This window comes from Pleurodeles waltl, chromosome 11 (assembly GCF_031143425.1).
Source record: "Pleurodeles waltl isolate 20211129_DDA chromosome 11, aPleWal1.hap1.20221129, whole genome shotgun sequence".
NCBI classification, from domain to species: domain Eukaryota; kingdom Metazoa; phylum Chordata; class Amphibia; order Caudata; family Salamandridae; genus Pleurodeles; species Pleurodeles waltl.
This window is the reverse complement of record NC_090450.1, coordinates 508,512,540-508,531,421: the sequence shown is the minus strand read 5'-3', so window position 1 is coordinate 508,531,421 and position 18,882 is coordinate 508,512,540. Positions and strand designations below refer to the sequence as shown.

At 39.5% G+C, this 18,882-nt stretch overlaps 1 protein-coding gene across 2 annotated transcripts in view; it reads right to left on the bottom strand.

Annotated features, from left to right (window-relative positions):
* Positions 1 to 18,882, bottom strand: part of PLOD2 (procollagen-lysine,2-oxoglutarate 5-dioxygenase 2) — a 353,254-nt gene that overhangs the window by 143,076 nt on the left and 191,296 nt on the right. For both annotated transcript variants that reach the window (XM_069213902.1, XM_069213901.1), the window contains exons 5-7: positions 17,480 to 17,592; positions 12,205 to 12,268; positions 2,798 to 2,895 (exon numbers count right to left, since the gene is read on the bottom strand). In XM_069213902.1, coding sequence (XP_069070003.1) covers positions 2,798 to 2,895; positions 12,205 to 12,268; positions 17,480 to 17,592 — 275 coding nt within the window. The remainder of the gene's footprint in view (positions 1 to 2,797; positions 2,896 to 12,204; positions 12,269 to 17,479; positions 17,593 to 18,882) is intronic.

Below are 18,882 nucleotides of genomic sequence, written 5' to 3'. Positions count from 1 at the left end.
AGTGCTGCAATATCAGCCTTCAGTAACAAAAACAGCAGTGCTTCACATTGACAAAAGTGGCAGTGCTGCTTTGATTTCCCAGTCTGGCCCTGGTGGAGGCTGTACATCCACCACCTCAGGTAAGAAGTGTGTCAGGGAGGGCTCTGAGTTGAGGGTCACACAAAGCTGTGAGTCAACTTACTTTACAAAGTTACATTTTTCTACTTTAACTCCCACGTAATTGATAGGATTTAAAGTTGGACTGTGTAAAGTTGTTTGAGTGTGCTTTAATATGTACATTACACTTTCCACACATTCCTTCACATAGAATGACACTGTGTGCACCCTGAATATCGAGACCAGAATATCGATTGCACAGAACATCAATGATAGAACATCAAATTCAAAATATTGACAGGTATGTAAGTATAGTTTTTCTATTCCTCACTCCACATAAATGTACCTACACAACACAACACATACACATATATATATATATGCATATATATATATTTTATATATATATATATATATATATATACAGATATATATAGATATATATATAGATATGTATCTATCTATCTATCTATCTATCTATCTATCTATATATATATATATATATATATATATATAAATATATGTGTATTAAGAATAGTAAATCTGTATTTCTCTATATTTTCTCTATATGCACTTACCTTTTAATATTCTGTATATATACTAGTACCACAATATACTGGAAGGGGGTCCTAATTTAGTAACACAACCAATATTTGGAAAAGAATGATCCTATAGAGCACAGCTTTAATGTTTGGTCAGAGCTGAGCGCCATGCCCCCCTAAAAATATACTGCTGGCTATGGGTCTGTGCCTCGCATCTGTCAAACTCTAAATGAATACCTAAGTACCTTGTTATACAACATGTAATGATGAGCATGCAGCGAAAGGCAGTAAGAGCTTGATTTAGAGACCAGTGATAACTGAAAAACCTCCAATTTATAAAGGAAACGATAAATAAGGAGTACATTTCACTGCCTTAATTTGCCCTATCAAAGGGGTATTATTGTTGAGGAAATAATACCATGGGGATTCCACTATTGATTTAAAGTTCACTCCAGAAATTGGAGGTTTTTACAGTTACCGCCAAACTCATGGTCTCTAAGTGTGTTGTCTTTTCACCTAATGTCCTCAAATTCAGTCATCATTTGATTCCCTTGTGCCAGTGCTCAATAAATCTCTCTACATATTTACGTTCTTGAAGTGATGCTCATTGCAATAGAACTATTTCCAATGTGATAAAAAAAAACAGAGAACATCTCTAAAAATGTTAACAATGCAGAAGCGAAATTGACCACAACTTAAAGATCCGTCTCCCCAGCACTAGTAAAGGAAATTTTAATGTTCAGTATTCATCATCTGACATAATACACGGAAGGCAGTGACAACAGTATGAAAGCCCCTACATGATAATCTGATTAGAACTGTTGAAAGATCACTAGTCAACAGTAATTTGAAAAAGTGACACTGTTGCTTAACTTTAACAAATTAGAACTGTTTAGTTGTTACCTCACAAAGCCTGTTTCCAGAGACGTCAGCCAGCGTGTAAAGCAAGTGAGGGATCAGAATTAAAACTGCGGTTCAAAGTAAGCGACACTGAAACATTCAACAGTTTCTTCTAAATAACTTTTCCTCACAATTCCCAGTAATTAGGTGGTTTGACATTTATGGCAGTGTGTTTGCTTATCGCTCTGCTAAAATTCATGCAAAATAGTGTGAACATAAAAACATTAAAAAACACGTTCTGAACTAAGTAATTTCTCAAAGTGCTGTGTTAGTCAGCTTCATAATATTTAGCAAGGAATTAAAGGATTCATATTGGCGCAGTTATTTTTAAAGAACAAACCCCACATTTACTTTCTATATCCTGCGCCATACTATCGATTTCAATCAAAGAAGCAATGTACTATTGGACTGCTTTATAGGTTGTCTTCTTTCCTGCCAGATCACATAACTTGTCAGGCCTTCGCATCCACCCGCCCCGCCGATGGACTTCCAATTTGTTGAGAGTTCCCCCTGCCTGGTAGGGGTCTGTGTACCTACAGTGCATCTGACAGTGCAGTGTATGTGCTCTAGGCACAGCTCAATGCTAAGCAGACAATATGCTTTCTTAAACAAACCAGGAGTGTAGGAGTTTTTTTTTTTTTTTTTTTAAATAGCCCCCGTGTGTAGGGAGCCTTCTCCCTGCGTCATTGTTTTCTGTCCTTGCTTGGGTTCACCGTGCACTAATGGGACACAGCCAAGAAAAATCGATGGCGGCATCATTGCGCTAAATAGGATAGGGCTTCTGCAAAAATGACCGTGTGTTCCTTTGATTAGTGGATTTATCAGCCAAGGTCTTTGAGGTAAGGCGGGTGTCCCCTTCTGAACTCTAAATCACCCACCCAAGGTTTCATAGAGTGTTCAGTGAAGGATATGACAATGTGCTCTAAGCAATAAGTAATAAAATAGTTTACCATTTGTTTATAAGAATATTGCAATGCACCCCTGTGACACATGATTTTATCTTGTAATTCGTCCCTCAACCTCCTATGTCTATATGGTTATGGAGTACCTTAGTGACTTGGAATATCCTTATATGGTAGTGGGTATTTTTACCAATATAAAACATAGTTTATTGTGAATTCTGACAGTGATGGAAAGATCTCAGAGGAAAGAAAGTGGAAAATAAGCAACTGCCAGTTGGCCATATAACAGGTGATCAAAGAATATTTTTGCTATTTTCTTAGGAAACACTGGAAAAATCAGGTATCTAAGTTACATACGTGCACTGGTCCACTTCCTCGAAGGATGACGGGCAAGGTGTCATATGCAGAATTTCGAGCCCTTGCTCTTCCAGGTTCAAATTTCAAAACAACTTCATCTATAAAATGAAGAATTTGTTTAGTTTGATAAAGCACAGTGATGCAAAGAGTTCATGCACACGACCAGAAATATGTACATATGCATACAGAGTAACTGCCCAATAAATATCAACTATTATTTTCTGCTTATCTAGGATTTACAGGTCTTTCCAAAAGCTCTGAATCACGCACTTCTTTACTAGCTTTTAGAGTTTAAAGAATGAGTTTTAATTGAGTTTGCCTGCATAAGTGGTAAGTGCATTGCGCATGCACTTGTTTGCTTCGATGTTATTAATTTCCATAAATCCGTGTAATTGTGCTATGGTACATTTTTCAAGATAATATTTGTGAGCCCAGGAAGAACAGCCATACCTTCTAAACAGATTAGGCCAATCATGTACCAAGGGTTGAGAAAACGGTTTTGATTGTCACTAGCACTATTTCGGGTCCATGGTGGTAATTTAAGGCAGTCCTTGGTACACACACCTTTTGCAACCATATTATGAAATCAGGTCTTTGGGTGAGGCAATGTGTGACAAGAATGTTTGTTCATTTTTGTTATGTGACATTTTGTTTTGGTTGCGATTTGTCCTGTTTTTTTAACTACTGTGCATTTGAGCTATATTATTGCAAGGTAATGTTGTGTTGTTTTCTGCTTTGTTTACTTTGCTGTGTTGTGCTCTGTTATATGTTAATTGTGTTGTTATGGTGCTTTGTATGTTATTGTACTCCACACTTTTTACTTTAGATTTGTCAATATAATCTGTTAAATTTCCAGCTGAAAGCAGTGCTTGCCTTCAAACGTCCCATGACAAGGAACCATTTACATCTTTCTCAGATGGTAAGGTAGTGCTGCTTCGGCTCTTCCACTTTTTAAATCACCTTTCAGTCTAAAACTGTAGCAGAGAGCATGCCCTAGATTAGCACTTATAGTGCTCGTTTTATGAGATATAACCCAAAACATTTATTGTAGCCTGTGCATATGTGCTCTTGATACAGCAGACTATGGCCCTCATTTTAACATTGGCGGTAAGAACCGCCTACCAGTGCGGTGATGGCCTCCACCATACCACTGTGGCGGCAACCATCCACCCGCCAGTTTATGAGCACCTGAGTTCCACCACAATAAGGGCGGAAATCCAGCAGTGTTCTGAGTTCCACCACAATAAGGGCGGAAATCCAGCAGTGTTCATACTGGTGGATGGTGGAAATCTGGCACTGCTGACACCAGCACCGCCCAACCATTAGAACACCGCTAGCTGTAGTTTGAGCTGCAATACGTCCAGGCGGTCCTGCTGGCGGGGTGCTGATGGCGGTAACAATGCCCCTTCCCGCTCCCTGCCGGATGACCTCCTTGCCCAAGATAAGTCAGGCGTCTGATAGGAGAGGGGGGTGGGAGGGTGGGGGGTGTTGTGTGTGTGTCTGAGTGTGTGAGTACGTGTGTGAATGCATCTGTGTTTTGTGTTTAAGTGAATGCATGTAAGAATGGTGAAGTGACTGCATGTCTACATGTCAGTGTGTCTGTGTGTAAGAATGTCTGTGAATATGTCTGGACGAATGCGTGTGTAAATGCGTGTATGCCAGTGAATGAGTGAATATGTGTATGCGTGGTGCATGTGGATGTATGAGTTTGTGTATGCGGGGGGTGGTGATGTGTGCGTGTGTGTGTTTATGCGGCGTGGGGGGTGAATGCTTGTATCAGAGGGGATGGGATATTCAAATCGCGGGTTGGGGGTGTTTGGATGGAGGGAGGTGTGAGTTGAGTGTTGGGGGGTGGGGAAGCCGCCTACCAGTGACAGGGAAGGATTTCCCTGTCACCGGTAGGCCCTACCGCCATGGTTTTAGTGGTGTTGCTAATACCACGGAAACCATGGCAATAAGCCAGCTCATAATGCCGCCGGCGGTACTCTGTGGGCCGACAGGTCAGAAATTGACATCTCCAGCTGGCGGCTCACACCGCCACGGCGGTATGAGTGGCAAAGTGACAGGTTGGCTGCAGCCAACTCACCACACTCATAATGAGGTGGTATGTACCGCCAGCCTGTTGGATGTACTACCGCCACATTAACCCTGGCGGTCAAAAGACCACCAGGGTTAAAATGAGTGCCTATGTCTTCCTAGAGACAATCTCTTTGACATCAAAAAGTACAGATAGGAGAAAATTATATCTGTTGTTCTTCTTTTACACTAGGGATATGGAAACCTACTGTGATCCAAGTTCAACTGGTTTTATCCCTTCCACAGTTTTGAAGAGAGTTTCGATCAACACATCAGTGCAATGTGGTAGTCAGACCTCTCTCAACTGGTCACCACTTACCTATTTTAGTCATCTCCATTCCCCCCCAGCATTGTGCTCAGTAAATCATTTTTGCAGACCTTACCCTCCTCTCCTCTGATATATATCACCTTACTCTTCCTCCGAGTCTATCCCTCCCACTATTTTTGCTCAAGTGTCCATCATGAATGTCTTCTTGTGTACAACGTTCCAGTGCTTTATAACCAAGCTTGTGCTTTACAAAGTGCACTCAGATAAACTTAAACAGTTTAGAGGTGAGATAATTAGATCATAGGTCACAGACACAATGGCATCAGTTCCCAGGGAACTGTTTAATTGTGTTATACAGAAGTCTACTATTTTTATTGTATTGTGTTATTTGCGGTGTTTCTTAACCCTTTGAAAAACCCTATAACACTCTAGGGTGGTCAACTGTGAGACAACTTTTCATTGATGATAATATATCAGCTCTATTTATAAAATCCATGTTTGATTATGTAAAGAACTACTATTACTTTAAGTATTCCAAACTGCATTTTACAAACCTCGGGCCAGAGAACAACAACTTTTCCTCTCCTACCTTTCTTATTCTCATTGGGGCACAGATTTTCTCAGATTAAGGTATAGGGGACCCACTGAAGGAGCTGCTAACTGGAACTTTCGTGCCACTGGGCGCATAAATCATGGTCAGGCTCCTGCTGCGTGGGACCCACTGCTGCTACCAGCAACCTGACTCAGCCCTGCCAAGACTTCCTGCTTCAGGGAGCTTTGCGGCAGGAGCCACTTCGCATCCGTCAGAGCTCATAAGAGGCTGGGGTGCTCCCCCTCCAATGCCTGTTTCACTTTCAACAAAGGTACTGTGAAAAATTGGGCTCTGTGTTTCTTATTCATTTTCAAAAGCCACTGATTCATCACCCTTGATCATTGGTCGATCTGCCCAAGGGCACAGTCGGGTGACAGGATGGGCAGAAGAAAGGCAACTGAGAGTGGATTCGGGGTGGTGGGAAAGAAGTTCAGGAAAAACGCAAAGAAGTTAGGAGACAACTGTGTGCTTGACTGTACTGACAATCTTCTGGTGGACTGCAAAGACATTCTAGTTCCTTCTGCTGTCACCTCACCACCCCAATAGCCCCAGGCCAGAACCCTGTGCCTCGCTCAGTGATCAATAGACAGAAAAGCATCTAACATTAGTAGGGACTGGGCCCGGTGCAAAGGCAATTTATTAACTTGCAGTCCAAAGGTTCCATCTCCCATCCATGAACCAACAACTGTGTCGACTGTACCTTTTCCTGATCCCCCCATCCCTTGTAGTAATCGCTTCTCACCACTCCAAGGCCTACCTGATAATGCCACATTAAGGAACATTTCTGATACCCAGGCTCAAGAAAGGGAGGATCACTCTATTGCCCACATGGACAACTCTTTACCCTCAACTGTTGATTTGCCCAGTTGCATTTATGCATTACGGTCTGAAATAGCAGCCCTTTAGACCTTTCTTGGAGCCCTTGTGGGTATTGTAAGGTCTCTTTTTGAGGAAAGGGACGGGAAATGTTGGGAGGGCAGAAGTGATATCCTGTGGCCAGACAACAGTTCCCTGAGCTCCCTTTTTGATTCTGTAGATCTCCTTTTAGCTAATGGGAGTTTAGCTGATGGTTTAGTGGCTCTGAATTTAAGAACCAATCCACCTGAACGGTCTTCCTTTCAGTTTAAGTATAACTTGACACACGCCCACTCAGCTTCACTCCCACCTCGTCTTCAGGATGATGGCTCTGCTCTAAATAAGATAAACTGACTCCAGCAGATGGATGTGCAGGTTCCCTCAGTGGTGGCAAGCTTTAGTGGATTTGTGGGTTCCTCTAGTAGTTGTGAAAAGGGATGCTCCCTACCAGTTGTTAAGGGTCTTTTTTGTGGAGAAGTGCCCTCCTTCACTTTGTTGCAGGAAGTTACAGCTGCCCCTAGAGATGATTGCAGCTCCCCAGCAGCACAGCTTGACTCCTCTGCCAATTTTCTTTCCTTATCAAATTTTAGGAGCATTTTTTCTAAAATCAATATTGTCTCATGGAATGTGACAGAGTTAAAGTCCAAATTGCTGTTGCCCCACTGGAATGTCTTTACGGACATCCATGACATCTGCATTTTTATTCAGGAAACCTAGATTTCTGAACCTGCTTATAATCCAGGATACCCAACCTATTATCTTCCAGCTATCTCCAATTAAGTGGGTCCTACATCTGGGGGACTTCTAATTTGTGTGAGGATTGCTCTTCAGTGCGCTGTGAAATGGTTATTCAAGGATTGCCCTGGTATTTTAGGCATTAGCCTTAAGGGGCCTTATAAAGTCACTATTGATATTTTTAACATCTATGCCAGGGGCACAAATGGGGCCAAATACTCCACTACCCTGCAAGTACTTCAGAATTTGCTGGGTGAGAGACCTAGTAACCATATTTTTATTGAGGTAGGGGATTTTAATGTTACGTTTGAACCCCTTGGTATCAGTGACATGGGTGACTGCTTGTACAATTTCTGGAATATACCCAGGCTAGAGCTACCCCCAGTGAAGAGGTGGTCACAGGCTGCCCCCCAGCTGAAGGCCATGTCACTCAGACTAGGGCTAAGGGGCGTTAATTGCTAATGTAGGCAGGCTTAAACACAACTAGTTAGGGCAATTAAGTCTAACGATGTTCCCTGCATTAGATCACTTCGGAGAAGGTATAACCGGTACAGATCAAGGCCAAGCAGGATTGGGAAGAGGTGAGATGGCGGTCAGTTAAGGAAACATGTGAGCACAAAGATTCCAGACTTTTTTGATTTCTGGTTAGTAATGGTAGCCATAGGGTGGCCAGTCCTTTAGGTAATCACATACAGCCATCCGATTGGTTTCATCACTTTAATTCACTTTATAGTGAGGGTAGTCAACCAATGAATAGTTCTCACCCGTTTACTTTCACCCAGTTGGACAATAGTAACCAAGGTGTTCTATTCGAACTGGGTGATATTTGCGATTTTATTGATTCTATAGTGCGCTGCATGGACACTGGCCCCGATGGCATCCTGTGTGATCTTTTCCTGGCTGAGAAAGAAAAATGGGCTCAGTATATATTATTGTTATCCAATGCGATCGCGAGGGGAGCAATAATCCCAGAATCATGTAGGGATGCAAAGGTTATTCCTTTATATAAGAAAGGCAATCAGTCCTTACCTGATAACTATAGGCCCATAAACCTTATTGATTCAATTCAGAAGGTGTTCTGCTGTGACCTCCTATCAAAAATCCAGGACTGGATTAGTGTAAACAATATTTTGTCCCCATATCAGGCTGGTTTCAGACAAAAGACGAGTACAATTGACCAGGTATTTCGTTTTTTTCTTTTGCAATGAAAAACAGTTGTAATTGCGAAGGGGAGACTTTATGTAGCATTTATAGATTTAAAGTCAGCTTTTGACCTGGTTCCCAGAGGTAAGCTCTGGGAAGTGCTACAGGACAATGGAATACCATCTGAGATCCTAGCTCTAGTTGTTCACCTCCATGAAGCAAATTTAGCTATAGTGCATTGGGAGAGTTAGGTCAGCTAAAAGATCTTATCAATGTCAATAGGGGTGTTTAGCAGGGGTGTGTATTGGCCCCAACCCTCTTTTCCTTATACTTAAACTATGTTGTTCAGTTCCTTTCGTCCCAGCCCTCTGATGCCCCGGTGCTAGACAAGGATAAAATAGTGGCACTTTTATTTGCAGATGACACCTTGTAGTGTCCTAAACCCCAAGGGGACTCCAGTCGTTATTGAATTGCTTGGAAGAATTCTGTACACTAAGAGGGCTTGAGATTAACACAGCAAAAACAAACAATTCCTTTGAATATTTAGGTATCAAGTTGTCAATTAGAATGTCTTGTAAAACTCATATGAACTCGGTGTCCCTGAAGTTCAGACAATCGGTTGGAGTTTTACTGAGGGACCACCACCTACACGCTAGTAGACCATAGCCGCTGCACTTCACATTTATGATCTGAAAACTGTTGGTGCGGCTCTTTACGGGGCGGAACTATGGGGGTTTGAGAACGTGGGGGAACATGCCAACATCGAACATATGTTTTTAAGGAAGCTTGTGTCTTTGCCTGCAAGTACTCCACTTCTTCCCCTGTATTTGGATATGGCTTGTAAATGCATAGCTGACAAAGCCAAGCTTAGACCACTGTTGTTTTGGAAGAGAATAACAACAACATCGGAATAGTCCTCCTATGCCAAAGCGTTCAGGGAAGTTTGTTCTTTAGAAAAGTCCAATATGATATTTTGGATAAGCACAGTGAAGAAACTACTGACTGCTATTGGGCTGCAAGAGGTGTGGAATTGTTCCCTTCCAGGGCTTATACCTTCCAAAGATAAGGTGAAGTTGTGCTCGTGGGAGTGGGTGTCACTGACTGCAACATCTTCTTCCCTCGCAGGGTGGCTAACAAGTATGTTTTTGATCTTTAAATGCACTAGGTTTCTGGAGACATACCTCAACTGCATTACTGTGCTGAGCGATAGAAAGCTCTACATGCTGTTTCAATTTGGTTCACTTCCATTAAATTCCTTAACGTGCAGCTGGCAGAATAGTTCTACCTCCAAAAAACACTGTATCCCAGCTGCAAAGTTGGCAGGGAATCAATTCCTTGTGCGAAATGGTTGGCCCACACATGTAAGCGGTTGGGGACCCGCGATCATGCCACAGCACTGAGGATTTTAAAATCGGACCCCAGTTTACCTATTACCATTGCAGTTGCCGAGTTCCTTGAGGTTATGTGGCATATTAGAAGGGTGTTCCTGAAGGCCTTTACAGTTGTCAACTTCTTTTAGTGTTCTGCACTAACACTTTTGTGTATTCATTGGGATTACTATTTAATATTTTTCTTTGATGTTTATAAATTGTATAGTTGAGCGGTATTGTTGTATCTTTTGTGCTTTTTTATTCAAATTTGGTGATCATGGATGTTAGATTTTATTCTTTTTAAGCTTTTATTACATTATCTGTTTATGCTTGCTTATTTATTTATTTGTTGTTTGGAAGACTTCTATGGCACTGAATGCCAAAAATAAAGTATTTAAACAGTATAGGTTTCATTAGTGAACATGGGAAGGTCAAGTGGAAGTGGTGTGAAATTTAGAAATTGGTGGAGGTTGGAGAAATAAAGGAGGGATATGCCAAAACAAAAACACACACACAAATAAGTAAGACATTTCCCATTCACAAAATACAGATCTACAACTAATTCTTTAGTACTACTGCCAAAACCAGAGTAATTGCATTACAGCCAAACCTAGGAGTAAGTTAGACATAGGGGTGATAGTAGTGGAGGTGCAGCAAGATTTCCTGCACAACCAGATAACTTGCAAGGAACTTGGAGGGGGGAATGGGCAATAAATAAGACATTTATTCTGTACTTCCTTGAAGAAAGTGGAATATATACGTTTAAAGAACATGAGAGGTTGGATTTAAATTAATTCATTGTCCAATAGTTAAATTGTATAGTTATTCAAATTAATGTTTACAGTTGTTTGCCTGCCTACTTTGTGTCTCTTTTTCAATTCAAATATGCTCATTGGGATATTAGGCGCGAAAGAACATACATCAAATGAAAGAATTAGGATATTTTTGTAATCATATATTGCATTCTATGATGAGTTAGAACCTGAGCTTCAGTGAAACCCATGCTTGAATCAAGGAGAAGGTGGACTGAGGAGGTAAACTCTAAAGGCTGTTATCAATGATCAGCACCCCAACTATGAAAATTATTCCAGCACCACTGGACTCGTGCCACTTATGGCCAACAACTGGTATTGCAAAACACTCCCATAAAATACAAAGGCGGCACGGAACAACACTAACACAACATAGGGAATATATACAGTAAAATAAAATTATATCACATTTATATTTAAATATTTTAAAAAGTTAGAATGCCTTTTAATTAAATTATACATCTATTAACACTTAAATTAACTAGTTAATGTAGCCATAACATTACATTTTAATTAATTTTTATGTAAATATTAAGTTAAATACAAATTAATTATAAAATAATATTAACATAAAACATAACTTGCAACCAAGATTTTAATACATACAATATAATTGATACCATAAGGTGGAAGGAGGAAGAAGGATAATAATAATTCAGTTTATTAAAAAAAAATTAGCTGATGTGTTGTTAAGTATGACAGTCTTAGTTAAAGAGGCGTTAGGGAATGTTAGGTCTAAATCTAGGTACTAAGAAATAAAGAAATGGTGAACTTCATCCATGAAGAGATTTCTGCCTAGAGAGGTAGGTGGGACTCTCTGAAAGCAGAGGTCTCTGCATGCAAATTTACCTTTAAAAGCAGGGTGCTATATGTGTTTCAAAAGTGGTCTTTGAGGCAAGTATTTTAGTGTCATTCATGGGGTTCCTAGGTGTGCATCCATCATGTCATGACAAAATTACACTTCCCTTGTGGCACAGAAGTAATTCTTCATGGTCATAAGACCAAGGATTGTCACAAATGGGTGTTTGCCTTAAGCAGTAGCTTCACCTGATAGAGGTGCAACATTTGCTTCTACAGGTGCAACTAAGAGGATGCCTGCTGATTAAACTATAGGCATCCCCATAGCTTTATCTATCAAGAGGAGTACTTCTGGTCATTGCAACTAACGTGCTAGCAAGAACAGACAAGAATATCTGAGCAACCAATCAAAGCAGCCCACTCCACGACATAGGATAATTTGGTTTCTTAATAACCATTTAGAAAGTGGAAGTGTGTAATATAGATACCACCCAGTGCCTTCTCAAGGTCATTGGTTTGGGTACTGAAATGCACAAAACACTCCCACAAAAAAAAAAAAATGCCCTTAGGCACTTATAGAATGGGAAAAATATTCTGATACTACAATACAATCTTTGTTCACAGATGACTAACACAAATCCCTTTGCTTTGCAGCATGTATATATCTCTAAATGCAAAATCCATGCATATTTACAGCAGTAAGGTGGGCTGAAAAAAATAAATTAAACTTGATAGTAATGTTAGCATAAAATTCATACCAACAGCGCCATTCAAGCTCTGGAATATTCTGCACTTGTGATCCAAAGTGATGTTAATACGTTCCTAAAATTAAAACAACAATATATTTAATGGTTTTGAGTAATACAATTTTTTTTAACATCATTTGGTAAAACAACTTTTCCCCCAAAAAATGTCAACAACATAAATATATTTCTATTTGGTAAAGTCAAAAAGTCATACAAGGAGGAAATAAAACATACAGAAATGAAGATCCCAAAAAATTAGTATTACACAATTAATTCTAACAACCTGAAATACTGCATATGGTGCTCCATCACTGAATCGATCACATTTAATACAAAATAAAGTGACTACGTTCAACAGTGCATTTTCAGATCCAGAATTTACTATAGTTAAAAGAAGGTCATATGATAAAAAAAAGATATACCTAAGAGGAGATCCCAAAAATGTGACTGCACAACTGAGCCTCACAAGAAATATTGTTATATACCTCTCTATTACTCAATCAATCACATACATTACACAGTAAAGTGACAATGTACTACAGTGCATTTGATAATTAGGATATACCAAATAGACTGTCATTTATCTAACTGACTATTCCGGACAGACCCCCATGTTCTCTATTCAATGGAAGACTGCTAATTGTTTTCCGGGGCTTTTGATTTCTCCAAGCAAAGTCACAAATTAAGATATCTACTGCACTGAAAATTGTTTAGGAAATTCTAATTGGAACATTGAAAAAAAAAGATGAAGAGAAATAACAATGAAATTTTTAACTAATGTTACTCTTCCCATAATAGAAAGAGACAAAGTCTTCCAACTGTTCAGGTGATTTTTGACTGTCTTAATAGGGGGTACATAATTCAATCTAAACAGACTGAAGTACTTGGGACTTAGGGCCTCTTTACGAAGCTGGCGGTCCAAGGATCACCATCCTTGTGATGACAGTGATACAACTGCAAACTGTGCTGGTCTGACCACCACATTATGACCCTGGCAGTCGGACCAACAGGGGACCGCCTTCCCTACCAGGAACATGGTTCCCAACGGTCCTACGTGGTCTCAGTTATACTCAGTCAGGGCGGCGCCGAGTTCAGCGCCGCCTGGCTGATTACAACTCTACTTACCGCCAGCCTTTCCATGGCAGACTGTCCGCCATGGAAATCCTGGTGATAAGCCAATGCTGGGGGCCACAGGGAGGACATCACACAGGGGGCTACCCTTTTTGCAGACAGTGCACATTCCAAGGGTGCTGGGGGGCTTCCCGTGCAATGGCATTGGCCTTGGCTCCATGTGGAGCCGAGACCAATGCCGCCACACAATTTCCACTGAGCCTGGGAGGCCCAGGCGAAACCTTGTAATGGAGCTGGGGTGTGTCAGAGCGCTATACTCCAGCTACAAAAGGATTTGTAGTTAGGGAAAACAAAAATGGAGGGCCCAGAAAATTAGTCACTTGAGTGGTTTGACTTATTTCTCGATTTTTCTCATTCCTATGCAGATTTACAATAGAGTAGGGCAATTGAGTTATATCCTTTAATGTGAGCACATTAATTATAAGCAGGAAGATTGTACTATTCTGAACTGGATGAATACCGTTAGACCATATGTTTTGTTTTGACAAGTGAATCTTTGAATCATTGAAAAGCAACAATCCTAAGGTATTTATCCTTAAATGGGTATCTCATGATGTGTTTATTTCTCCCAGTGGGGGTGGCATTTTTTTAACATCATTTTACTATGTAGTTTATTGCTTTGAACAACACATTTTTTAATAGATTTCAAAGTCCCTTGACATCTTTTTAATTAAACCTGTTTTTGTATATCTTTTTCCACTCTTTAACAAACACAAGTATATTACACTAACAGATACTCACAGATATAGAGCATATAAAATGGTATTTGCCGGTACATGTGTGAATTATGTGTGCATGTCTGTGAGTGTGTCTGTGTGTTACTTGGGGGGACCCTAGGCATAAATAAGTTACAGGTACATTTTAATATGTATGAACAATACCATTATATGGTACCATTATATGGTGCCCCTGACATGCAAAGATTTCTCCTCAATAATTTTGCTGCAAGTGTTACAGTGATATTATCAATGATGTCACAGACGATGTAATCAGTGATATAATAACTGGGGCAATTAGCAGTGCATGGCAAGGGCACAAGTTATAGTTAACCCTTGAGTGCGAGTTATAGTTACTTGTAATGAGAAGCAAATCGAATACAGCCTGACCTCCAAATCGCAAATATCAATGTATTTTCATTGGATTCTGGGCTATGTCACCCACATGCCATCTAGAATTGTCACATGGGTACTTATTTGACTCTTTACAAAACTCCTCTGAGAATAAATTTTGAAAAGAAAAGCCAAGTGCTAGAATGCACCGCTAAGCTGGGTTTCAGGTAGGAGCTTTCTGTGCCGACTGTACACACAATGTTGACGTCTGTGAGAAATGTAAATAGCATGTTTTACTAGTAGTATTTAATTTGCTTGTGCACTGTTTATTGACCTCAGAAAGATGGAAGGCCAAGTAGGTTGTGCCTGGATTTTAACACATATCCTGCAGACCACTTTACCTTGATGGCATGTTTATCATGTGTCATGAATACACAGCTACTAAGTACGGGGTGACCTTGTATTGGAGAGACTGCCCACCTGTGATCAAGACTTGTTGATAGAGCCAAAACTCATCAAAATGGCGAGCGTACTGCCGTCAGTGTTGAATAGAGTGCCTGGTACTCGGGCGTTGGCACAATTGCTGGTGTGTAACTAGCAGGATGCTCTGTTCCTGTAAATGCCGAAGCCGCCCTGCTAGGGTCTGAGGCCCTCATAAACGGAGAGAGTTTGATCTAGTCTGCAGCATGAGGGCATGACCCAATCACCTCCATGTAATGAAGAAAAGGGTTTGGCCTAATCTAACTTGAGAGTGGAGGTGAGCAAGGGATGCTAGAGGGGTATTTCAAATTCCACTTGCTGAGTTTGGATGAATGCCCATTAAGAGACATAGATGATTTTTGGCAGCATTGTTTTAATATGACGGGCAAAGCACAATGGAAGGATATTGTTTGAAATTAGTGACTGTAGAAAAGTATGATACACTAACGAGTCTGAAATTCTTTTCCCCACAAGTCACAAACAATCATAATTTCTGTTGTGAATCAATACTATTGATCGTTTAAGTTATGATTTAGTGTTGATAAATCCTTGTGGTGATGTAATCAGGATAATGATACAAGATCGTTGTATGTGCCCTTTAAATGCACCTCCCAAAAGATACATTCCACAGAAATATTTAGATGTTGTTATTCCCCTCCACCCATAATTGTGGCAGTCCTTTGCAAACCAATTGGCACTACGAAATATTATTACTCATAAGCACCACAAAGTGATACACTCAGTTGTGTTGAAAACTAACTGGGTCAGCGGCTAAAGTTGCGCTGGATGGAAGCATCTCTCAATTGTACAATAATTGTGATGACAATATTATGGAACTGGTTGAGAATAATTTGTTTATCATTTGTTACACAAGTCCTGAGGAGGCCAACACCAATCCGATAGTCTGCATTGTTCGTTTTTTAGATTCCTCATATTATTTTCAGTATTCTTCAATTTGTACTACAAGATCCAAAATGCCTTATGGCTACCTGGATAGTTGTATAAAAGACAACATAGTAGAAGGGCTCACCAACTGTGATAAAGCCTGCAAGGGTCGAAATACGGCGGTGTAGTTGTGTTCCTTTGTTTTAAATGAATGATTAACATCAGTTCACGGAATGCCACATATTCCTCTTTGGAAAGAAGTCTAATTGAGGACGGCAGTCTATCTCCCAAAGCACACACCAGCTATCGAGCGCACCGCCATTGACCACCGCACTGTAGCAAAGTATATATATATATATATAAATATATATATATATACACACACACACACACATATAAATATATATACACACATATATGTCAGTATATATATATATATATATGTATATATATATATATATATATACACACACACATATATGTCACTATATATATATATATATCTATGTTAAATTTGAGATTGTGCTTCTACCAATAAATATATTATCAACATGATAGATTTTGTGTGTCAGGGATTGCACTGTTAAGCTTAAATATGTTAAAGGAAAACAAAATTATTTTCAGTTTTTTTCCGAAAAGTGACTTTTGAAAAATATATTTTAGTGAAAGATATTATCACACTCTACGTCACTTAATATATCAGGAAAGCTGTATTTCTTGGGTAGAGTTACTAAGGTTCTCATTTGACAGGTTATTTCAATAATCAGTTTTAGAATGCCATTAGCACTGAATTTAAGATATTGTTTGATTTTGCACAAAAAAACTAATTTTAAGAGAAATCTGTGCTTACTTTGTGGAGATCATGTTAGGACTGAGTTTTGCAGTTCACATTTCATACTAACATGAGTCTGAATACCTTTGCCTTGCTTTCTACAGTGCAGGAGTGATTCCAGCTATTGGAGACACTTTCCAAGGCGTCTATCAAAAAATGTGCCAGAACCGAAACAGAATATGGAATGTTTTAGTGAGAGCCAGTTGAGAGTGAAATGTTGTGTAAAGATTACATGAAGTTACTACCACATCAGTTAAAAGTATACCCGTTGCAACATGTATGCAATTAATTAAAACTTCATATATTTGCAGACTTTTAAGTTGGTACAACACAAAGTGTAGGTAAATGGTCATGTACAGCATCAAAGATATTTTGGTCTGACATATTTAGATTTTTGAATTTTGTTAAGGTGTGGAAATGTCCTTAGGATAAGAAAAAAATAATTGATTTACTGGCCTTTTATTACTAGAGCCAATATGAAATGGTGTATGCTTTTATATTTCAAAGCTAAAAGCTACAAAAAGCTTGGAAATGAGAATAGCCTACATGCTGCATTAAGGAAACACAAACTTAAATTTACTATACAAATTGAATTACGCATATTCACATCAGACTTAAGCAAGGAAGGGTTGGCGGGGCTTTGCTGTATTTGACCCACTATCAGCTACAAAAAGAACATTCTTATAATTAATAGGAGTAGTGAGTTTGCTGAATTTATTCCGTATGAGCATAATATTTTTAGGTTTGTTTTCATTTTTTCCTTTGTTAAGGTCTATGGATTTTGTAACTCAGAAAACAATTGCACACACGATTATCAACTGAGGCACCTGTTTTTGTTTTGCCTTCTTTTTATTTCATAAGTTAAGAAGCAGCTAACACAAACATTTGAGGGAAAGTGTCAAATACGTACCCGTTGCAGGGGGTTAATGTAAATTTTGGTATAAAAGAGTTGGTCATCATCATTATCCTGAAGTTCCCATTGGTCAAGAATGCTTTTAATGGCTGACAGATATCCAATAAATCCTACAATACATAAACAGCAGACCACATATTTAAAAAAAAAGCACATACAGTAAAACAGAATTAACACTTAGTCAACAAGACCATAGAAAATGCGTTCTCATAAATTGTTAAAATATTATATGCTTAATAAGGAGCACTTTGATCTTGAGATACTTGGTTGAGAATTGCATGGAATGTAGATTAGGACTAGTGCCTCCCTACAGGTCCATGCCACTGGGGATATGGAGGGTACAAATTTTAGTTACTTTAGACCATGAGTTTTAGCTACTTGAGATAGCTATAACTGGTGAATTTCAATGGTTTTGTTAGTTTAAAATGGTGTGTTTTAACTTCTATTTTTACCTAACTATCACGTAGAAGTGCATATTAAATTTCCTTACTATAATGTCACTTTAACATTTGTATTTGTTCAGTAAATTTCGAAGTTTAAAAAAAATAAAGTAATATTTTATTACCATATGTAAAAGCCAACCACATGCCTGCAGCTAGACCCTGCATCCAACCCCTCACAGGTAGTCAACATCTTGCCACCCAGGACCTTCGACAGCACGCAGCATGGAGTTTGCCACAGGGTTTGGCCTGCGGCCAGGCCCTTCAAACAGCCCCACCGTGGTTAGACAGCCACTGCCTCCGGGCACAGCTCTAGTGGTGGTGTGCGATTGGCTTCAGTAAGTCACTCAAGCCCAACCACCCTTTTTTTGTTAATCCCAGGGGTGTCACACAGGACACACGCAAGATCATAGAAATCAATATTTGTTTTTGTTTTAATTTGGCTCTCGGGATGAGTCCTTTGAGACCTCCCCCACATGGTTTGGGGGTATAGGTATTCTTACCCTCCCCCCTCATTTTTCATTTGTTTTTATTTTCTGAACACAGGGACCGAATCCTTGCGTCCTGAAATGGTGGCTGCAACATTTCTCTTCATTTTGCGGCAACAAATCAGAATGAAGGATCCAGCTGAAGTTCATGGAGCATTTCACTCTTTTGGGAGTGAGGGAGCTGACTAAAAAAAAACACATTCTCACCCAATCAGTTTACTCTATTTTTTGAAGTTGCATGATTGTGGGGCTCTTGTTAGCCTCTTGCTAACCCAACAGTCACAATTATTAGAAAGTCAAAAGTATTAGAACTTTACATTTCTCAAAAACTACTGAACAGATTTACAACAAATTGCAAAAGGTGTGCTTTCTAGACTAAGATCTAACTTTCTGCCAAAGTTCGTGAAATTCTGCTCAGAGGTTTTTGCTCTATCACTGTTCAATTTCCCCATAGAAAAATTAATGAAGACAT